General features: G+C 40.6%; 1 protein-coding gene across 5 annotated transcripts in view; it reads right to left on the reverse strand.

Annotated features, from left to right (window-relative positions):
- Window positions 1-13,801, reverse strand: part of arhgap21a (Rho GTPase activating protein 21a) — an 81,100-nt gene that overhangs the window by 31,713 nt on the left and 35,586 nt on the right. For 2 of the 5 annotated variants that reach the window (XM_007555732.2, XM_007555733.2), the window contains 2 exons: window positions 9,880-10,068; window positions 6,919-6,940 (listed from right to left, as the gene is read on the reverse strand). In XM_007555732.2, coding sequence (XP_007555794.1) covers window positions 6,919-6,940; window positions 9,880-10,068 — 211 coding nt within the window. Of the gene's footprint in view, window positions 1-6,918; window positions 6,941-9,879; window positions 10,069-13,098; window positions 13,474-13,801 lie in introns of those variants that run through there. The other 3 variants (XM_016673267.1, XM_016673266.1, XM_016673268.1) reach the window with 3 other exon arrangements.

A 13,801-nucleotide genomic window follows, 5' to 3' on the forward strand; every position in this document is an offset into this window, starting at 1 on the left:
GATGGATGAGCAGTTGGATGGATGAGCAGATGGATGGATGAACAGTTGGATGAACAGTTGGATGAGCAGATGGATGGATGAACAGATGGATGGATGAACAGTTGGATGAGCAGATGGATGGATGAACAGATGGATGAACAGATGGATGAGCAGATGGATGACCTTCAGCCTGACTCTAACTGGCCTCCTGTCTGCAGGTAGCAGCTCCCAGTTAGCGCTGGTCTCTGGTTTGGCAGCCGGCCCCGCCGCCCTGCCGGGCCCCGCTGGGCCCCGGCTATGTGGGCCGGCCCGCCGCTCCCATGTTGTTCTGGGTTAGATAATATTATTCTACAGAGAGTTGGGTCTGCTGCCAAATCCCTGCGTTAACCTCGGCGTAAAAACACGGCCCGCTTCCACATTAGCATTAGCGCTCTCATGTTTACAAGCTGCTGCAACCACATGCAGATGTACGAACAAACACGACGCGCCGCACATGTGCTGCGGCCTTCCAGCCCAGAGGAGAAGGCCTTTGTTTATGTTTAGATGATTATCTGCAGCAGGTCGGATCCACAGGAGAAACCTGATGACGGGAAGCGTAAAATCCTGGCAACCAACGCGCCGTCTTTAGTGTGGGAAGGTCAAAGCACAAGTACACTTCACATGAAAATAAAACTCAAATTTCCCTCAAAAACCACTGAACTGTTCCATCAAACATGGTCAAACACCTCTAAATACTGAACTCTGTAAACGAGGGTGTTCAAAGTGAGGTGCGTGGGCCATTTGCGGCTCACTGCAGTGATTTTGTATGGCCCCACGACCACAATTCAATAATAAATTAAATAAATTAGGACAAAACGACGACTTTTAAATTAAAATCTACATACAAAAACATTACATGCAACACAAAGTGATCATCTTTTCCAAGCTTCCTGGTTTCCTCCTGTTGTCATGGTAACTAAAACCTCATCTACTCATTGATTTGTACTCTGAAAAACACACTGGTGCACCCAAATCTGCTTTTAATTCCTACATTAAAACTTATCTAAATACAGAAAATGTTTTAGTGAAGACGGACTAAGAGTTTGTTTTTTTTATTACTGACAACAGACAAAAATATTTTTTCTTTAATATTTTCTTTAATGAAGTTCAAAACAATAAGCAAACTGCTTACATTTCATTTAACAAGGAAAACATGCAAAAATTATTCAAAGTCGGGATCTAAAAAATATTGAATTTCTTTATTTGTTTAATTAAAATATGTTGTGTTTAGTTTATTGTTGATCAGGTGACCAAAAAAAACAAACACTTTTTGGTATTGTTAGTTTTTAAAACTTGTATTTTTCAGCTGACAATTTTGGCCCAGGTAATAAAAAGTTTAGTTTTTAGAGCCCTTGGCTGCTTTTAGAAACACTGGTGACTCAATTGGAAGTATGAAAACATGCAAAATGTGAATTTAGCATAATACGTCCCCATTTAAAGTACCTAGCAAATTGACAAAATTTCACGAAAATATCCATTAAATTCAGAAAAACACCTGCTAAGAAGAGCCTGTTTTCACATTTGGTTCCATTGGGGACCAAACATTTGTTACATTTTCAGCTGGTGCGGTTTCCTTTCTCACTGCACTGGGTCAAATGAACCAAACCTTTCAAAAAACAGTTTCCCCTCTTCACCTGTGGTGGCGCTGCGCCAAGAACTGGTGACGTCAATGACACAAGAACACACTGACACAGCTTCCTTCTTCACAAAATGTAAACAAAACGGAGTAGCGTCAGATTTTAGCAGCTGTGGGATTGTGATAAAAGACTACGAGCCATCCCTCCTGCTAACACATTTGTTTTGCTTGTATTTACCCAGAATGCCCAGCGTTTTAGTCCACTTCCTGCTTTTGGGGCGGTCTCTGGCCCGCTTGGACTTTACATATGAATTCAAACCGCACCAAACCGAGACCTTGGTTTATAGGCGGACTAGAGTTTGTTTTTTTGTCCACATCAGAGTTCGATTACGCAAACAAACCAGATCTTCTAGCCAACAAACTAGAATTTGATTAAACCCAAACTCTGCCAAGGAATCAAACCTCACCTGGTTGTAAAACTGTTACCCAAACTGTTTGTAATCGTGTGTCTAACTTTAAATATTCGTGTTAAAGCCTCAAACTGACGACGCTGCTACATCTGTCCTCACACACACTCTCTTCAAAACACAGTAAAACACATACATGCCTGGTGTTTTCCCACCAGAACAGGAAGGTGGGAGAGTTCTTTCCATCACTTTTTTCAGATGAATTACACATACCAAAACCCACTAGGGTGGAAGAAATTAACATCCCACTGATACATGCAGCTAAAATATGTCCAATGATTTGTTTTCTCTTTGCTAAATGAGGCAAACAACAAAACAAGGGAGATTAGGTTCAAGCAGGGGAACAAGTGACAAACATCTGGAGCTTGTTGCTTTAATTTCAGTCTCAAATGCCCAATCTATTTCCAGGAAAACTGAAAATAAGCTAAACATTCCCTGGAAAAGATTATCCAACTGCACCTAGCAGAGCTAGAGAGCCAATAAAAGGAAAGAAGAATGTGAAGGAGTCAATGTGCAAAACTCAAATCAATTTTCAAAACTGTTAGGAATAATTGAGTGCCAGCTTCTTGGTTTGTTTTAACAACGTGACAGAATGAGTGACCACACAAAAACTAAGATCAGATTATCATTAGATGACTGAATTAACAGGAAGAAGCACTGATTTCAGGATTTTGAGTGAGAAAAATGGTTTTTCACCAAACCTGACCTTGAAATCCAAGATGGCTGCCTTTTATATATATATAACAACACTTAAAGTAGTTTCATTATGTTGCACTAATCTGCTAAATTCAATAAAATTACAATTAATTCACATCAAATTAATAAGATCCAAGATCATCTTATTTCATCTTGGAAAAACAGCAAGTGAAATGTCCTACCATATTTTCTTATACAAATCCAAAAAAAATCTCGTCAATTCCTAAATTTATTTTTAAATTTTAGAATATAATAAATGACAATTTCTACTGGAAATAAAAAAAATCTGTTTAGAACTGACTGAAGTGAAAAAAGCACACTTTTAATAAATTTTTATTTCTAAAACACCAAAGACGTACCAAATAGTAAATTTTGTTCACCTTTACACCTGTACTCCACTGAATAGATGGGTGCTCTCTGGGTACTCCGGCTTCCTCCCACTGTCCACAATCATAACTGTTAAGTGTAGTTACAAATCTACATCAAGGCTGCAACTAATTGTTATTTCAGTTATCGATTAATCGATTAGTGTGACGATTAATCGGATTTTTAAAAATCGGCACATTCTGCAAATTTGTCATTTAACCACTAAATCTTATTTTATACAAAAACATACAAAGAAGCAAATAAACAACTTCTACAGGGTGAAACTAGAACTATGTGAGCTGAGGAGTTCTGGGTAGAAAATATTTACAGACAACTTATTTTTATTTACCTTATATGCAAAATGTAAATTTTTTTTGCTTAATTAGTGCTCAAAATATGTTGTTCTTGCAGCAGAGCCTTTTTAAAATCTATTAATCAGTTACTAAATTAGTTGACAGTTATTTCAATAATCGATTAATCACGATGAATTTGATTAATCGTTTCAGCCCTACTCTACATTTCCATCCAGGATGATTGTGTGGAGTCGCTGTTCACATCCAGAAAGCCCAAACAGACAAATACTGGTATGAAGAAACTGGATAACAAGGGAAGAGGAGAAAAGCGAGGAGTGTTTGAAAAGGCTCACTGGAGAAAACAGGAATCCTGTTTGCTTGTGCTGCCTCGCATTCCCTCCGCAGCCTTTATGGGAACAAATTGAAATCCAAGCAAAAACAAAAAGGAGAGAAAAGTGAGGAAATAAAGTTGGGAAGAGACTCATGTTGAAAGAAAAGCAAATATTTTAACAGATGGGGAATTTTTGTGTGTTGCTCCTCTTGCTGTGCGGTTTAACAAGCATTGCAGAAAAGAAAAAAGAAATTTGGGATTTTACCCTTCAACAGCTTGTTAAAACACACAACAGGACTGGAGCAGTCAGAGGGAAAACGGCAGAAATTTAGATTTAGGATAGCAGCCTCTTGGTATGTACACAACTGCTGTGAAAGCAAATAAACTCAGAAACTCCAGCTTGGTTTTCATAGAGTTTAAAGAACTGAAGCTTGTTTGTGCGTTTTGTTCTTTCTGGAGGACTGAAGAGCGTCCAGCGGCAACACCAAGCGGTCAGCCGACCCCCACCTGCTGTGCTGACCTGAACGCTAAAACCTCCAGGCACATGGCTTGTATTATCCGTCCGCGTTTTGATGTCACTTCCCATAGCTTTTCGTTGACGTTATGAATGTTTTGGACCGATTGCAGCCGCAGTCGTCACATAGGAACCACAGCCACAACAACGTGCGTATCAACAAGAGAAACCACTGAAATCAAAGTCATGACGACGTTCTTCACTGTGGATTAAATATCAAAGGTTAAAAATGGCTAAAATGGTTTGTGTTCTGCTGCAGGAGAGACTGATGCGCCTCACAGGGCAGACAAGAAAACACGGATAATCTCAACACATCAGCCAGGAAGTTAAAGCTTGGACACCAATGGAACAAACAAGTCAGGCAAATGCAACCCAGATGCAATACTTAGGAGGAATGGGTCAAAATTCCAGCAAAATATTGTTAGAAATTTGTGGAAGGAAAAGCAAACCTCTCATTCATTATTGTAGCTGACCTAAAACGGAAAAGGTTTGGTCTGACTGAGGCTGTTTTCCCAGCTGATAGTCCTTCAGACCCGGTCCAATTTGGGACCAAAGTTGCAACATTTGTTACATTTTCAGCTGCTGTGGTTCGTTTTCACGCTGCAAAAACGAACAAAATCTTTTGAAAAAGCTATTCCCCTCATCGCCTGTGGGGGCGCTGCAGCAAGAACCACAGAAGGAAACAACTGAAAACATCAGAAAAAGACAATGACTGCAACTTCCTGCTTCACAAAATGTAAACAAAGGCGTAACGTCAAAATTTAGCTGTTGTAGGATTTCTCTTCTGTCGTTGATTAAAGTCCACAAGTAATTTTTCATTTAACATTTACATGCGCATTTGTTTCGGCTGTTTTTACCCAAAATGCCTTGCACTTTAGACCAGCTCCTGCTTTTGAAGTGGTCTCTGATCCATTTGGCATTCACATGTGCATTCGAACTGCATCAGAGTTCACTTTAACCAGACTAATACTGAGGTTTGTAGGTGGACCAGAGTTCACGTTTTTGGTTAGAGTCCAAACGAACTGGACTTTCCAGGCAGACAAACTGGAGTTGGATTAAAGCGGACTAAACACGGCTGGTGCGAATAAACCCCTAAAGTCAGACAGAAAAGTTAAACCATGTATGTAAATATCAGGTTTCAGCTACACATGTTGCAACATATGAAGTGTTTATCTACTTAACTATCGACTTTTTGCAGGAATTCCCGACATTCCTGAAGTTAGTTTCTGAAACCCTGCGGCGGTACAGAGCTGTCAGCAGGTTGAAAATGACCCAAATCTCTCCCAGGACGCTCAGAAACGTTCCCGTCCAGGGAGAAATCACACAACGGGAGGGAAGGGAGAACATGGAGGAGTTAATTTTGTTGGTGAAGGGTGAGAGGAGGAACGTGACACCACAGGCTCACAGGGAGGATGAGGGACACTTACAGGAATCTCTCTAATTCCCGTTTGAGAACATTGAGGTCAGATGCTCCACTGACCCTCCTTTCACTTCCAGGATTTTTTTTTACACTTTCGCTGCCTACTGGTGACTCAACAACTGCTGAAACACCCGACTTCCTCCCCCAGACGGGGCTCTGGAAGCTTTCCAAGACAAACAAAAAGCTAAAGATGGATTATCTTCCTCTCTGTGCAGCTATTTCCAAGAAATAACCGATGTTAGCTTTTATTTTGAAACACTCCAAGAATCCCAGATAAGCAACTCAGGAACGGGGAACATTCAAAGTTTCTGCAGACGACCGCAGGCGCACATGGAGGCAAGATTTGCGGCTGTGTGTGTACATGTGGATGAGAGTGATGTGGCTGTTTGAAGGTTTCTGCTGAAGAGCAGCAGAGCGGTGCTGCTGGGCCGCAGACGTGAGCCGCATACCGAACGACTGGAAAGACGACGAGCCGGATGCTCCGAGGAATGCCGAGGCCGCGCCAGGATCAGAGTTCGGGCTGCCAGGGCGGCCGCGCCGGAGCAAAGACCGTGAACTGCATTGCTACTTCACAGTTACTATATGTACGGAAGAGGATTAGTGCCACTAATAAAAATATTACTTTAATTTCAGAATTCTGACTTTTTTCCTCAAATCTCAAACTCATGTCTGAAAATTTTGACTTTCTTTCTTGGACTTTTGGTTTACTTTCTCAGAATTTCAAATTTTTTATTAGAATTTTAGCTTACTTTCTCAAAATTTCTACTTTTTCTCACAATTGTGACCATTTTGATTCAAATTCCGACTTTTACCCCAGAGTTCTGACTTGTTTTTTCAGTAGTCTGACTTTTTTTTCTCAAAACTTGAACTTTTTTTTCTCAGAATTTCCTTTTTTTTTTTGGCTGCCTTAATGTTCTTCCGTACATAAGAGACAGCCACAGCTGTGATGTGTGTCTTTTAACAAGGAAAACAACCATTACGGCTTTTTTAAATCAGTGGAATTGAAATAAAGCTGCAACAAAAACAGCTTTCTCTGGATCAGTTTCTGCTCATATGTGAAGCAATACATCAGAGCAACAAGCGGTCAATAATGATTCAGCTCCCATTTACTGGAGCAACAAGCAGAGATGAGATTAAATGGTTTGCTGTGTTTTCCTCAGTGAAGCACCTGGGGTCTCACAGCAAACGTCACAGATGGAGGCAGAAAACAAACAGACAAGTTTTGTTCTGGACTCACCTCGACTGCCGTTTTCGTCATCCTGCAAAGCAAACAGAGAGGAAATCCTGTCAGATGGTTGATTGAAACTGTTGGTCATTAGTTTATGGAAATTACATTGTTCCTTTACACTAATTCCCAGTAATTTAGAAGGTACTTTGATGGAAGTTAAGTAGGAATGAACTGCTTAACGTCCAGTTAACATCAGTCGGTATCGGCCGATGTTTGAAATAAGTTCATGTTTTTTGGCGGTTTGGTTTCAAAAACTTCCAGAATGTTGAGTTATGTTCAACTGGCAATGCCCTGTTACCTAGCAACCCCAGAGAAGCCCAGCCCCGTTACCTAGCAACCCCAGAGAAGTTCAGCCCCGTTACCTAACAACCCCAGAGAAGCCCAGCCCCGTTACCTAGCAACCCAATCTGACAATCGGATTTTTAAAAATTGGCACATTCTACAATTTTTTCCATTTAACCAGTTTTACTAAGGCGATTTTATACAACATTAGAAATGCATAAAAAAATCCAAATAAATTATAATAAGTAAATAATAAAAAATGCTAATAACAGCTTATGAAAAGCTGAGCCCCCTTCCTGCTTGACTTAGCATTAATACAGTGTAAGGCTAATTTATTTAATTACTTTTTAAGATTAACAGTTGAACAGAAAAAGGTGCTTAAACAGATTTTATTTACATAATTCAAACCAGGTGAAGGTAAAACTTTGCCATTTGAAGAGTTCTGGGTGGAAAATATTTACAGATAAAGAAGATTTTTAAATATAAAATGCAAAATTAATGTATATTACATACAGTTTCGGCTTAATAACTGATTTGAGTGCGTTGTTTTTTGATTAATTAGCATTGTTTGAGTCTGTATATTCCAGTTAATGATTAATCAATTAATAGTTGACAATTATATAAATAATCACGATTAATCTGATTAATCATTTAATGAGGGAGGGAAAACAAAACAACATGTTGGGGTAGTTTAGGATTAAAAGGCCAAATCTTGGCATGTTTTTTGCTTTCCTTCCAGTCAACACATAAAGCCTTAATTTCCCTCTCAGAGTCGCATTTCAAGGCTGAAACTCTTTAGGCAAACCCCAGCATCCTTAAGGAAGGATTAAATCACCAGCTCCTGATCTGGTCAGGGCCTTCAAATTAATTAAAATCCACCAGTTTGTTTACTCTCCACTAATCAACTGATCCGGGAAAGATGTGCTGGTTTAAAGTGACCAAGCCAGAAACGATCCTCTGGTTTAGAGCTGCGTGAAAATCCCCCATCGATGCTCCGAGAACAACAGACTGACTTCACTGTCAGCTCTGACTGATCTTCTGGAGGATCACAAAGAAACGAAAATGTCCCAAGACGGACTAAAATATTCAAGCAAACCTCTGGGAGAAACTGTCCAGCGTTTCTCTGATTACACAAACGTCTGAACATCCGACCAGCTTCTCCTTTAGCATGCAGAACCAAAGCCAACAGCTATAAACAGAAGGCGCTACGCTAACTTTGTTGGAAATCCTTCTGTGCACAAAGAGGAGGTTAACCAAATACACTTCAGAGGAAAGTAAACCCAACTTATCCTGAATTATCACTCACAAAACTAATACTATGATAAGAAAGCCGACCAGCAACGCCGCCGCGCTCAGCATTTTCCAAAAGCCCCTTTAGCCGCAGTTAGCCTTCAGCCAGAATGAACGGCAGAGAGCGGATTAAAGCGGCTTCCCGCCAAAACAGAGCGATGGAGGTCAGGAAGCAGCGTTTGGACTTTTCTTTAAGGCTTGGATTCACAGCTTGGATGTGTAAAGTTTCTCTACATAAATTAATACTGAAGGTTATATTATCCTGAAGAGTGGAATACAAAGACTACAGCACAGCTTCAGCCAACTTTAATGAATTTGATTTAGTCTTATTCTGAAGAAAGGGAAGAAAAGGAACCATAGGGAAAATAAAGAATCAGAGGAAGAAGAAAAAAAAATCAAACCAAAAATTCAGAAGAATCAGACCAAGAATAAAATTCAGACAAAGCATCAGACGAAAAAGAATCAGATTAAAAGGAATCAGAGGAAAAATATCAGAAGAGTCAAATAAAGAAAAAGCAGAAGAAACAAAAGAATCAGAATAATAAGACAAAAGAGAATCAGATAATAAAGAAACAGAAGAACCAGACAAAAATCAGAGAAAGAAGACTCAGAAGAATCAGACAAAGAAGAATGCTGATTCTTCTTCTGATTCCCTCTGAATTTTATTTTTGGATATTAGAGAGAAAGGCGTCTAAAAATAATTTGAAAACAGCATTATTTTCATTCCAGATCGCAATTTTCTCCTCTTAACAGATCATCCCTGAGGTGGTAGTGGCAGCATTATGCTGCTATGATGCTTTTCTGCAGCAATGTATTCAAAATGGTCCAGTCAAAGTTTTTAGATTCAGGTAAGCTGCTTTGAAAAGATGAATGAGAGATTATTTTTATGTCTAGATGTGATAAATTGATATAAACATCTCAAAGGGGCTGAATATAAAAGCACACCGCACTTTTAAGATTCATTATTCCAAATATACATATGTAAATATTCACACTAACTTTCTGTTAGTTTATGACATGAAACCCAAATAAAATGCATGGAGGTTTGACTCTATTCAGATATTAAAAGGAAAAACGCTGCAATGGGAATTCAGGGTAAGAAAATGAAAACACTTCCTTATCAAAGGAAACCGAACAGCTGCACAGTATAATTTCTTCATTTCTGCAGATAAAACTCAGATTTTTATTAACTCAGTCCCGTCAGGTGCTGCGCTGAACCGTTACTGTTTTTAATCTGCAAATTTAACATTCGTCTCCTTTCTTTATGGTTTCAGGAATATTTTTACGGTTTTAAATTCTGAAAAATATTCCTAGAAAACAACCGTTGGTTTGAGCCGCGGACCAAATACCTCCTCAGTGGGTAAGCAGACATCATCAGTGCTTTAAACTCGGCGTTACCTTCAGGGAGTTGTGGACGGCGGACTCCGGCGGGTAAACGATGAAGTGGCGCAGCGTGAAGCCGAAGCCCTGCGACGTTCGCCGCAGGCGCAGCGTCTTGGGCCCCGGCCAGGAGAACGGCTCCTCGTCGGCCCCGGGCGTAACTGTGGCCGACGTCTCGCTCTGATCCCGCCCATCCTTCTGCTTCGCCTGAAAACACAGAAGTGAAAGGGTTAAAGGTTAATAGAATTGATCTGTGGGCGAAATGAAACATGTTCGTTACACATTTTGCACAAAATCCTTTCAGAACGAGCATTTCTAGGGTCTCTATCACTTTAAATCCTAATAAGCTGCTGCTGGCAAACTGTAATTGTCCGACTTATTGGTGACAGAAATGTAAACCTGAATAAGTTTGTTGTTTTAAAATAAAAGCAAAATCCTGTTTTGCAGCAGCTCCTCTCTCTCACACAGTGTGACGTCGCCTCCACCTCTTCTTCCACTCACAGCAGCAAAACAAGAAAAATAAACTGATTTATGACTCTTATATTCTATTAAAGTAAAATAGAAATCAAAATGTCAAAACTCTCTAATTATTGCACAATCAAGACGTTATGTAAAGCTGAAGCGTTCCTACGTCACATTAAATGGTTGTTTTCGCCTTTACCTCATTGTTGAGCTCATAAACAACCTGATGAAGGTATAAAATACACTCTCAACACTTGGATAAGTTCCCTACTTCACGAGTTTCTGTAAAATAAAGCTCCAGAGTTTGTTTTAAAGCTGTGAAATGTTGAGTAAAGCCGGGGGAAACGTCGCCGTCTGACCTGCACTCATATGGCTTCAGTTATTGCTCAATTTTCTGCGTGTTTTCATGATGACAGACTTTATCTTCTGCATTCCCACTGTAGCGGACAAAAGGAGGAAAAAACAGCTAGCCTGAGGCTCGGCTGCAGGTCTCTTGCGTAAGAACTGCCTACATAACAAAACACGTGCAGAAAGTTTGGGCCGAGTCGGTCCCACACAGCAGCTACAGCTGAGCTGACGTCACGAACACTTCCCTCTTCCACAGAGGAAAATTTAACATGTTTTAAATTAAACGTCCAACATGCAGGCAGGGGGAATAACGCCGCATAAAAACAGGACAGCTGAATTTTTAAAAAGTCTTCAGTAAACTTGGAGAAACTCTTAAAAAGTCAACTGTGATTATTTTCCGTTTTGTTGCAGATACATTGATGCATTTGGGCTTCATCATTTCCATTTGCATGATTGTTTCTTTCTTTCTACTAAAAAATGGACGACAAAAGTTTTCAGTTTGGCGATTTGGTCAACTAGCCAAATTTTTGAAGGACGATTTTGCTTACTATCCATTTTATTAGTTGTTTTGTTTATTTATTTTGGATATTTAAAATATCTTCCAGTTCCAGTGTTAAAAGTTCATTGATTTTGATCCTTTACCAATATATCACCTGAAAATGGTCTCAAAACAACAATATTATTGTTTATCGCAATAATTTCTGGGACAATTTATCATCCAGAAAAGTTTGTTACAATGTTACAATAATAAATTAGATAGGTGATAAATTGTCCCAGAAGTTATTGCGATAAATGATAATATTGTTGTTTTGAGACCATTTTCAAGTAATATAATGATAATGGCATAATAATAAAGCGCAATAAACCTCTAATTAAGATTTCCACTGGAACTGGAACAAAATATTCAAACATAAACAAACAAAACAACAGAAACAACGAATAAAATTAATTATAAACAAAAACAAAAATCGTCCTTCAAAATAAAGAAGCAGGTTAAGACCAATGAACCAGACTGAAGACTTTTATGGTCCAGTTTTTAGAGAGAAAGAAAAAGGAAAAATGATAAATCATGCAATTAATTGATTTATTGCTTATTGCAGCTGCTTCATTAAGCTTTAATTTCCAATATTCTCACCAGATTCTGAGAAGCGACAAAAAGCAGAAAAACAAACAAATCCATGTTGGGCTTTTTGTTTCTTCTCCCAACACATCAGCAGGAGATTTTCTGTTACTTTCAGTCTCTAAAAGCGAATATGAGCCCCGTCACATCCATCATCAGCACTGGATGTGCGTTAGCCGCTAATGCTAACTTCGCCGCCACTGTTCTGCATGTCAGGCTGATGAAGAGGAGGGAGGAAGAGGTTCGAACCAGAGGAGCTGAGCCGGAGGAGAGAAACTCCTCTGGTTAAAATTTAAAGAAAGTTTGGATTAAATACATCACTGCAAAAACACTAAATTATTCATTTATCCCCCATTAACTTTTTCACTTTTTACTAGGAGTTTATGCGATAGATGAGAGGAAAGCAGCAATTATATTACCAGTTTTTAGCTCAGATTCAGTAAGTATAAATTTGAGAGTCTTTGTGACTTTGACTGGACCACTCTTCCAGGAGCTCCATCTGTCTTTCCAGTAACTCTGACCAGTTTAGTCCAAGTTTATGAGCTGGAAGAATCTCCTGCAGCAGTCAGTCTCACAACAAATCTGAAGAAACGTCTGGGTAGAAAATGGAAGAAAGACGTGGAGGAAAGGAAGGAAGGAAGGAAGGAAGGCAGGCAGGCAGGAAGGAAGGAGGGAAGGAAGGAAGGAAGGAAGGGAGAAAGGAAGGAAGGGAGTGAGTGAGTGAGTGAGTGAGTGAGTGAGTGAGTGAGTGAGTGAGTGAGTGAGTGAGTGAGTGAGTGAGTGAGTGAGTGAGTGAGGAAGGAAGGAAGGAAGGAAGATTTACAGGCTGTTTCCTGCTTTATGCAAACAGGACTAGGAGTTGGATTAAATTAGAGTGGGATTATCTTTTGACTCTGAGTTTATCAGAAACTGAATGAGAACTGGCTCTAAGTTTTCAAACTTTTCCAGCAGAACCGGAACTAAAGACGGTTCTAAATCACTATTATATTGTATAATTTATTACAAATTAATTAGTCGATTAATCACGATTAATTGTTCCAGCTGTAATTTCAAACCCTGTTTAATATGCGCAGCAGGAAATTTTCCCCCGACGGGAAGCAGAAGGTGTCACTCTGAGCCCTGCGGAGGGGCCAACAACAACAAACGAAACCTGATCCAAACACACACAAACACACTCGCGTTACAAAAGATGTCGGTCAGTGAAACGGGACGACCCAGCTGCCGGAGCGCAGGATGACGCACGCCAAATTCCTCAGGCAGCACAACAAAGACGCTTTAAACGGGTTCTCTGAGGATGCTCTCCTTACCCAGCACCGGACGCGGCTCTTCCAGGACGCGCCGCGGTTCGGGACGGAGACGCCCAGCTCCACGTCGCCCCAGTAGGCGCGGGCCAGCAGCTGGAACCAGAGGCAGTACGGCTCCGACAGGCAGCCGTCCGCGCCGGCCAGCCGAGCCCAGGGGCAGGAGGAGGAGGAGGAGAAGGAGCAGCAGCCTCCGGCGCTCTTCTCCGCATCCCGCAGCCCGCTCCTCTGAGCCAGCATGGCATTGCCGGGTCGGACGCCTGATCTCAGTTCCCAGAAAGCGGGCCGCTCCCCTGGACGACCCACAGACTCATGATGTTCCCACTGAGCCGGGAGGAGAGCGAGCTGCAGTGTCGGGCTGACCCACCCACTCAACACGCAACTCTCCCTCAACTATGCACACACACACAGACACACACACACACACGCTCTCCTCCTCTTCCTCCTGCAGACGGGCTGTAAAAGTTTCAGCCGCACGTGCCGAGGGCGATCCATTAATCATGAGAACAGCGACGTTTTAAAAGTTTCAGATCAGAAAGGAAATTAATTTTTCAGAGAAAGTGGATCAAACGAGCCGATTACAGACGGTTTGGATCGATAAACGAGACCGATACCAGAAACAACGGAAAATAAAAATATAGTTTATTGATTTATTCAGTTTAGGAAGGAAGGAAGGAAGGAAGGAAGGAAGGAAGGAAGGAAGGAAGGA

This window comes from Poecilia formosa, unplaced genomic scaffold (assembly GCF_000485575.1).
Source record: "Poecilia formosa unplaced genomic scaffold, Poecilia_formosa-5.1.2 Scaffold72, whole genome shotgun sequence".
In the NCBI taxonomy this organism is placed as follows: domain Eukaryota; kingdom Metazoa; phylum Chordata; class Actinopteri; order Cyprinodontiformes; family Poeciliidae; genus Poecilia; species Poecilia formosa.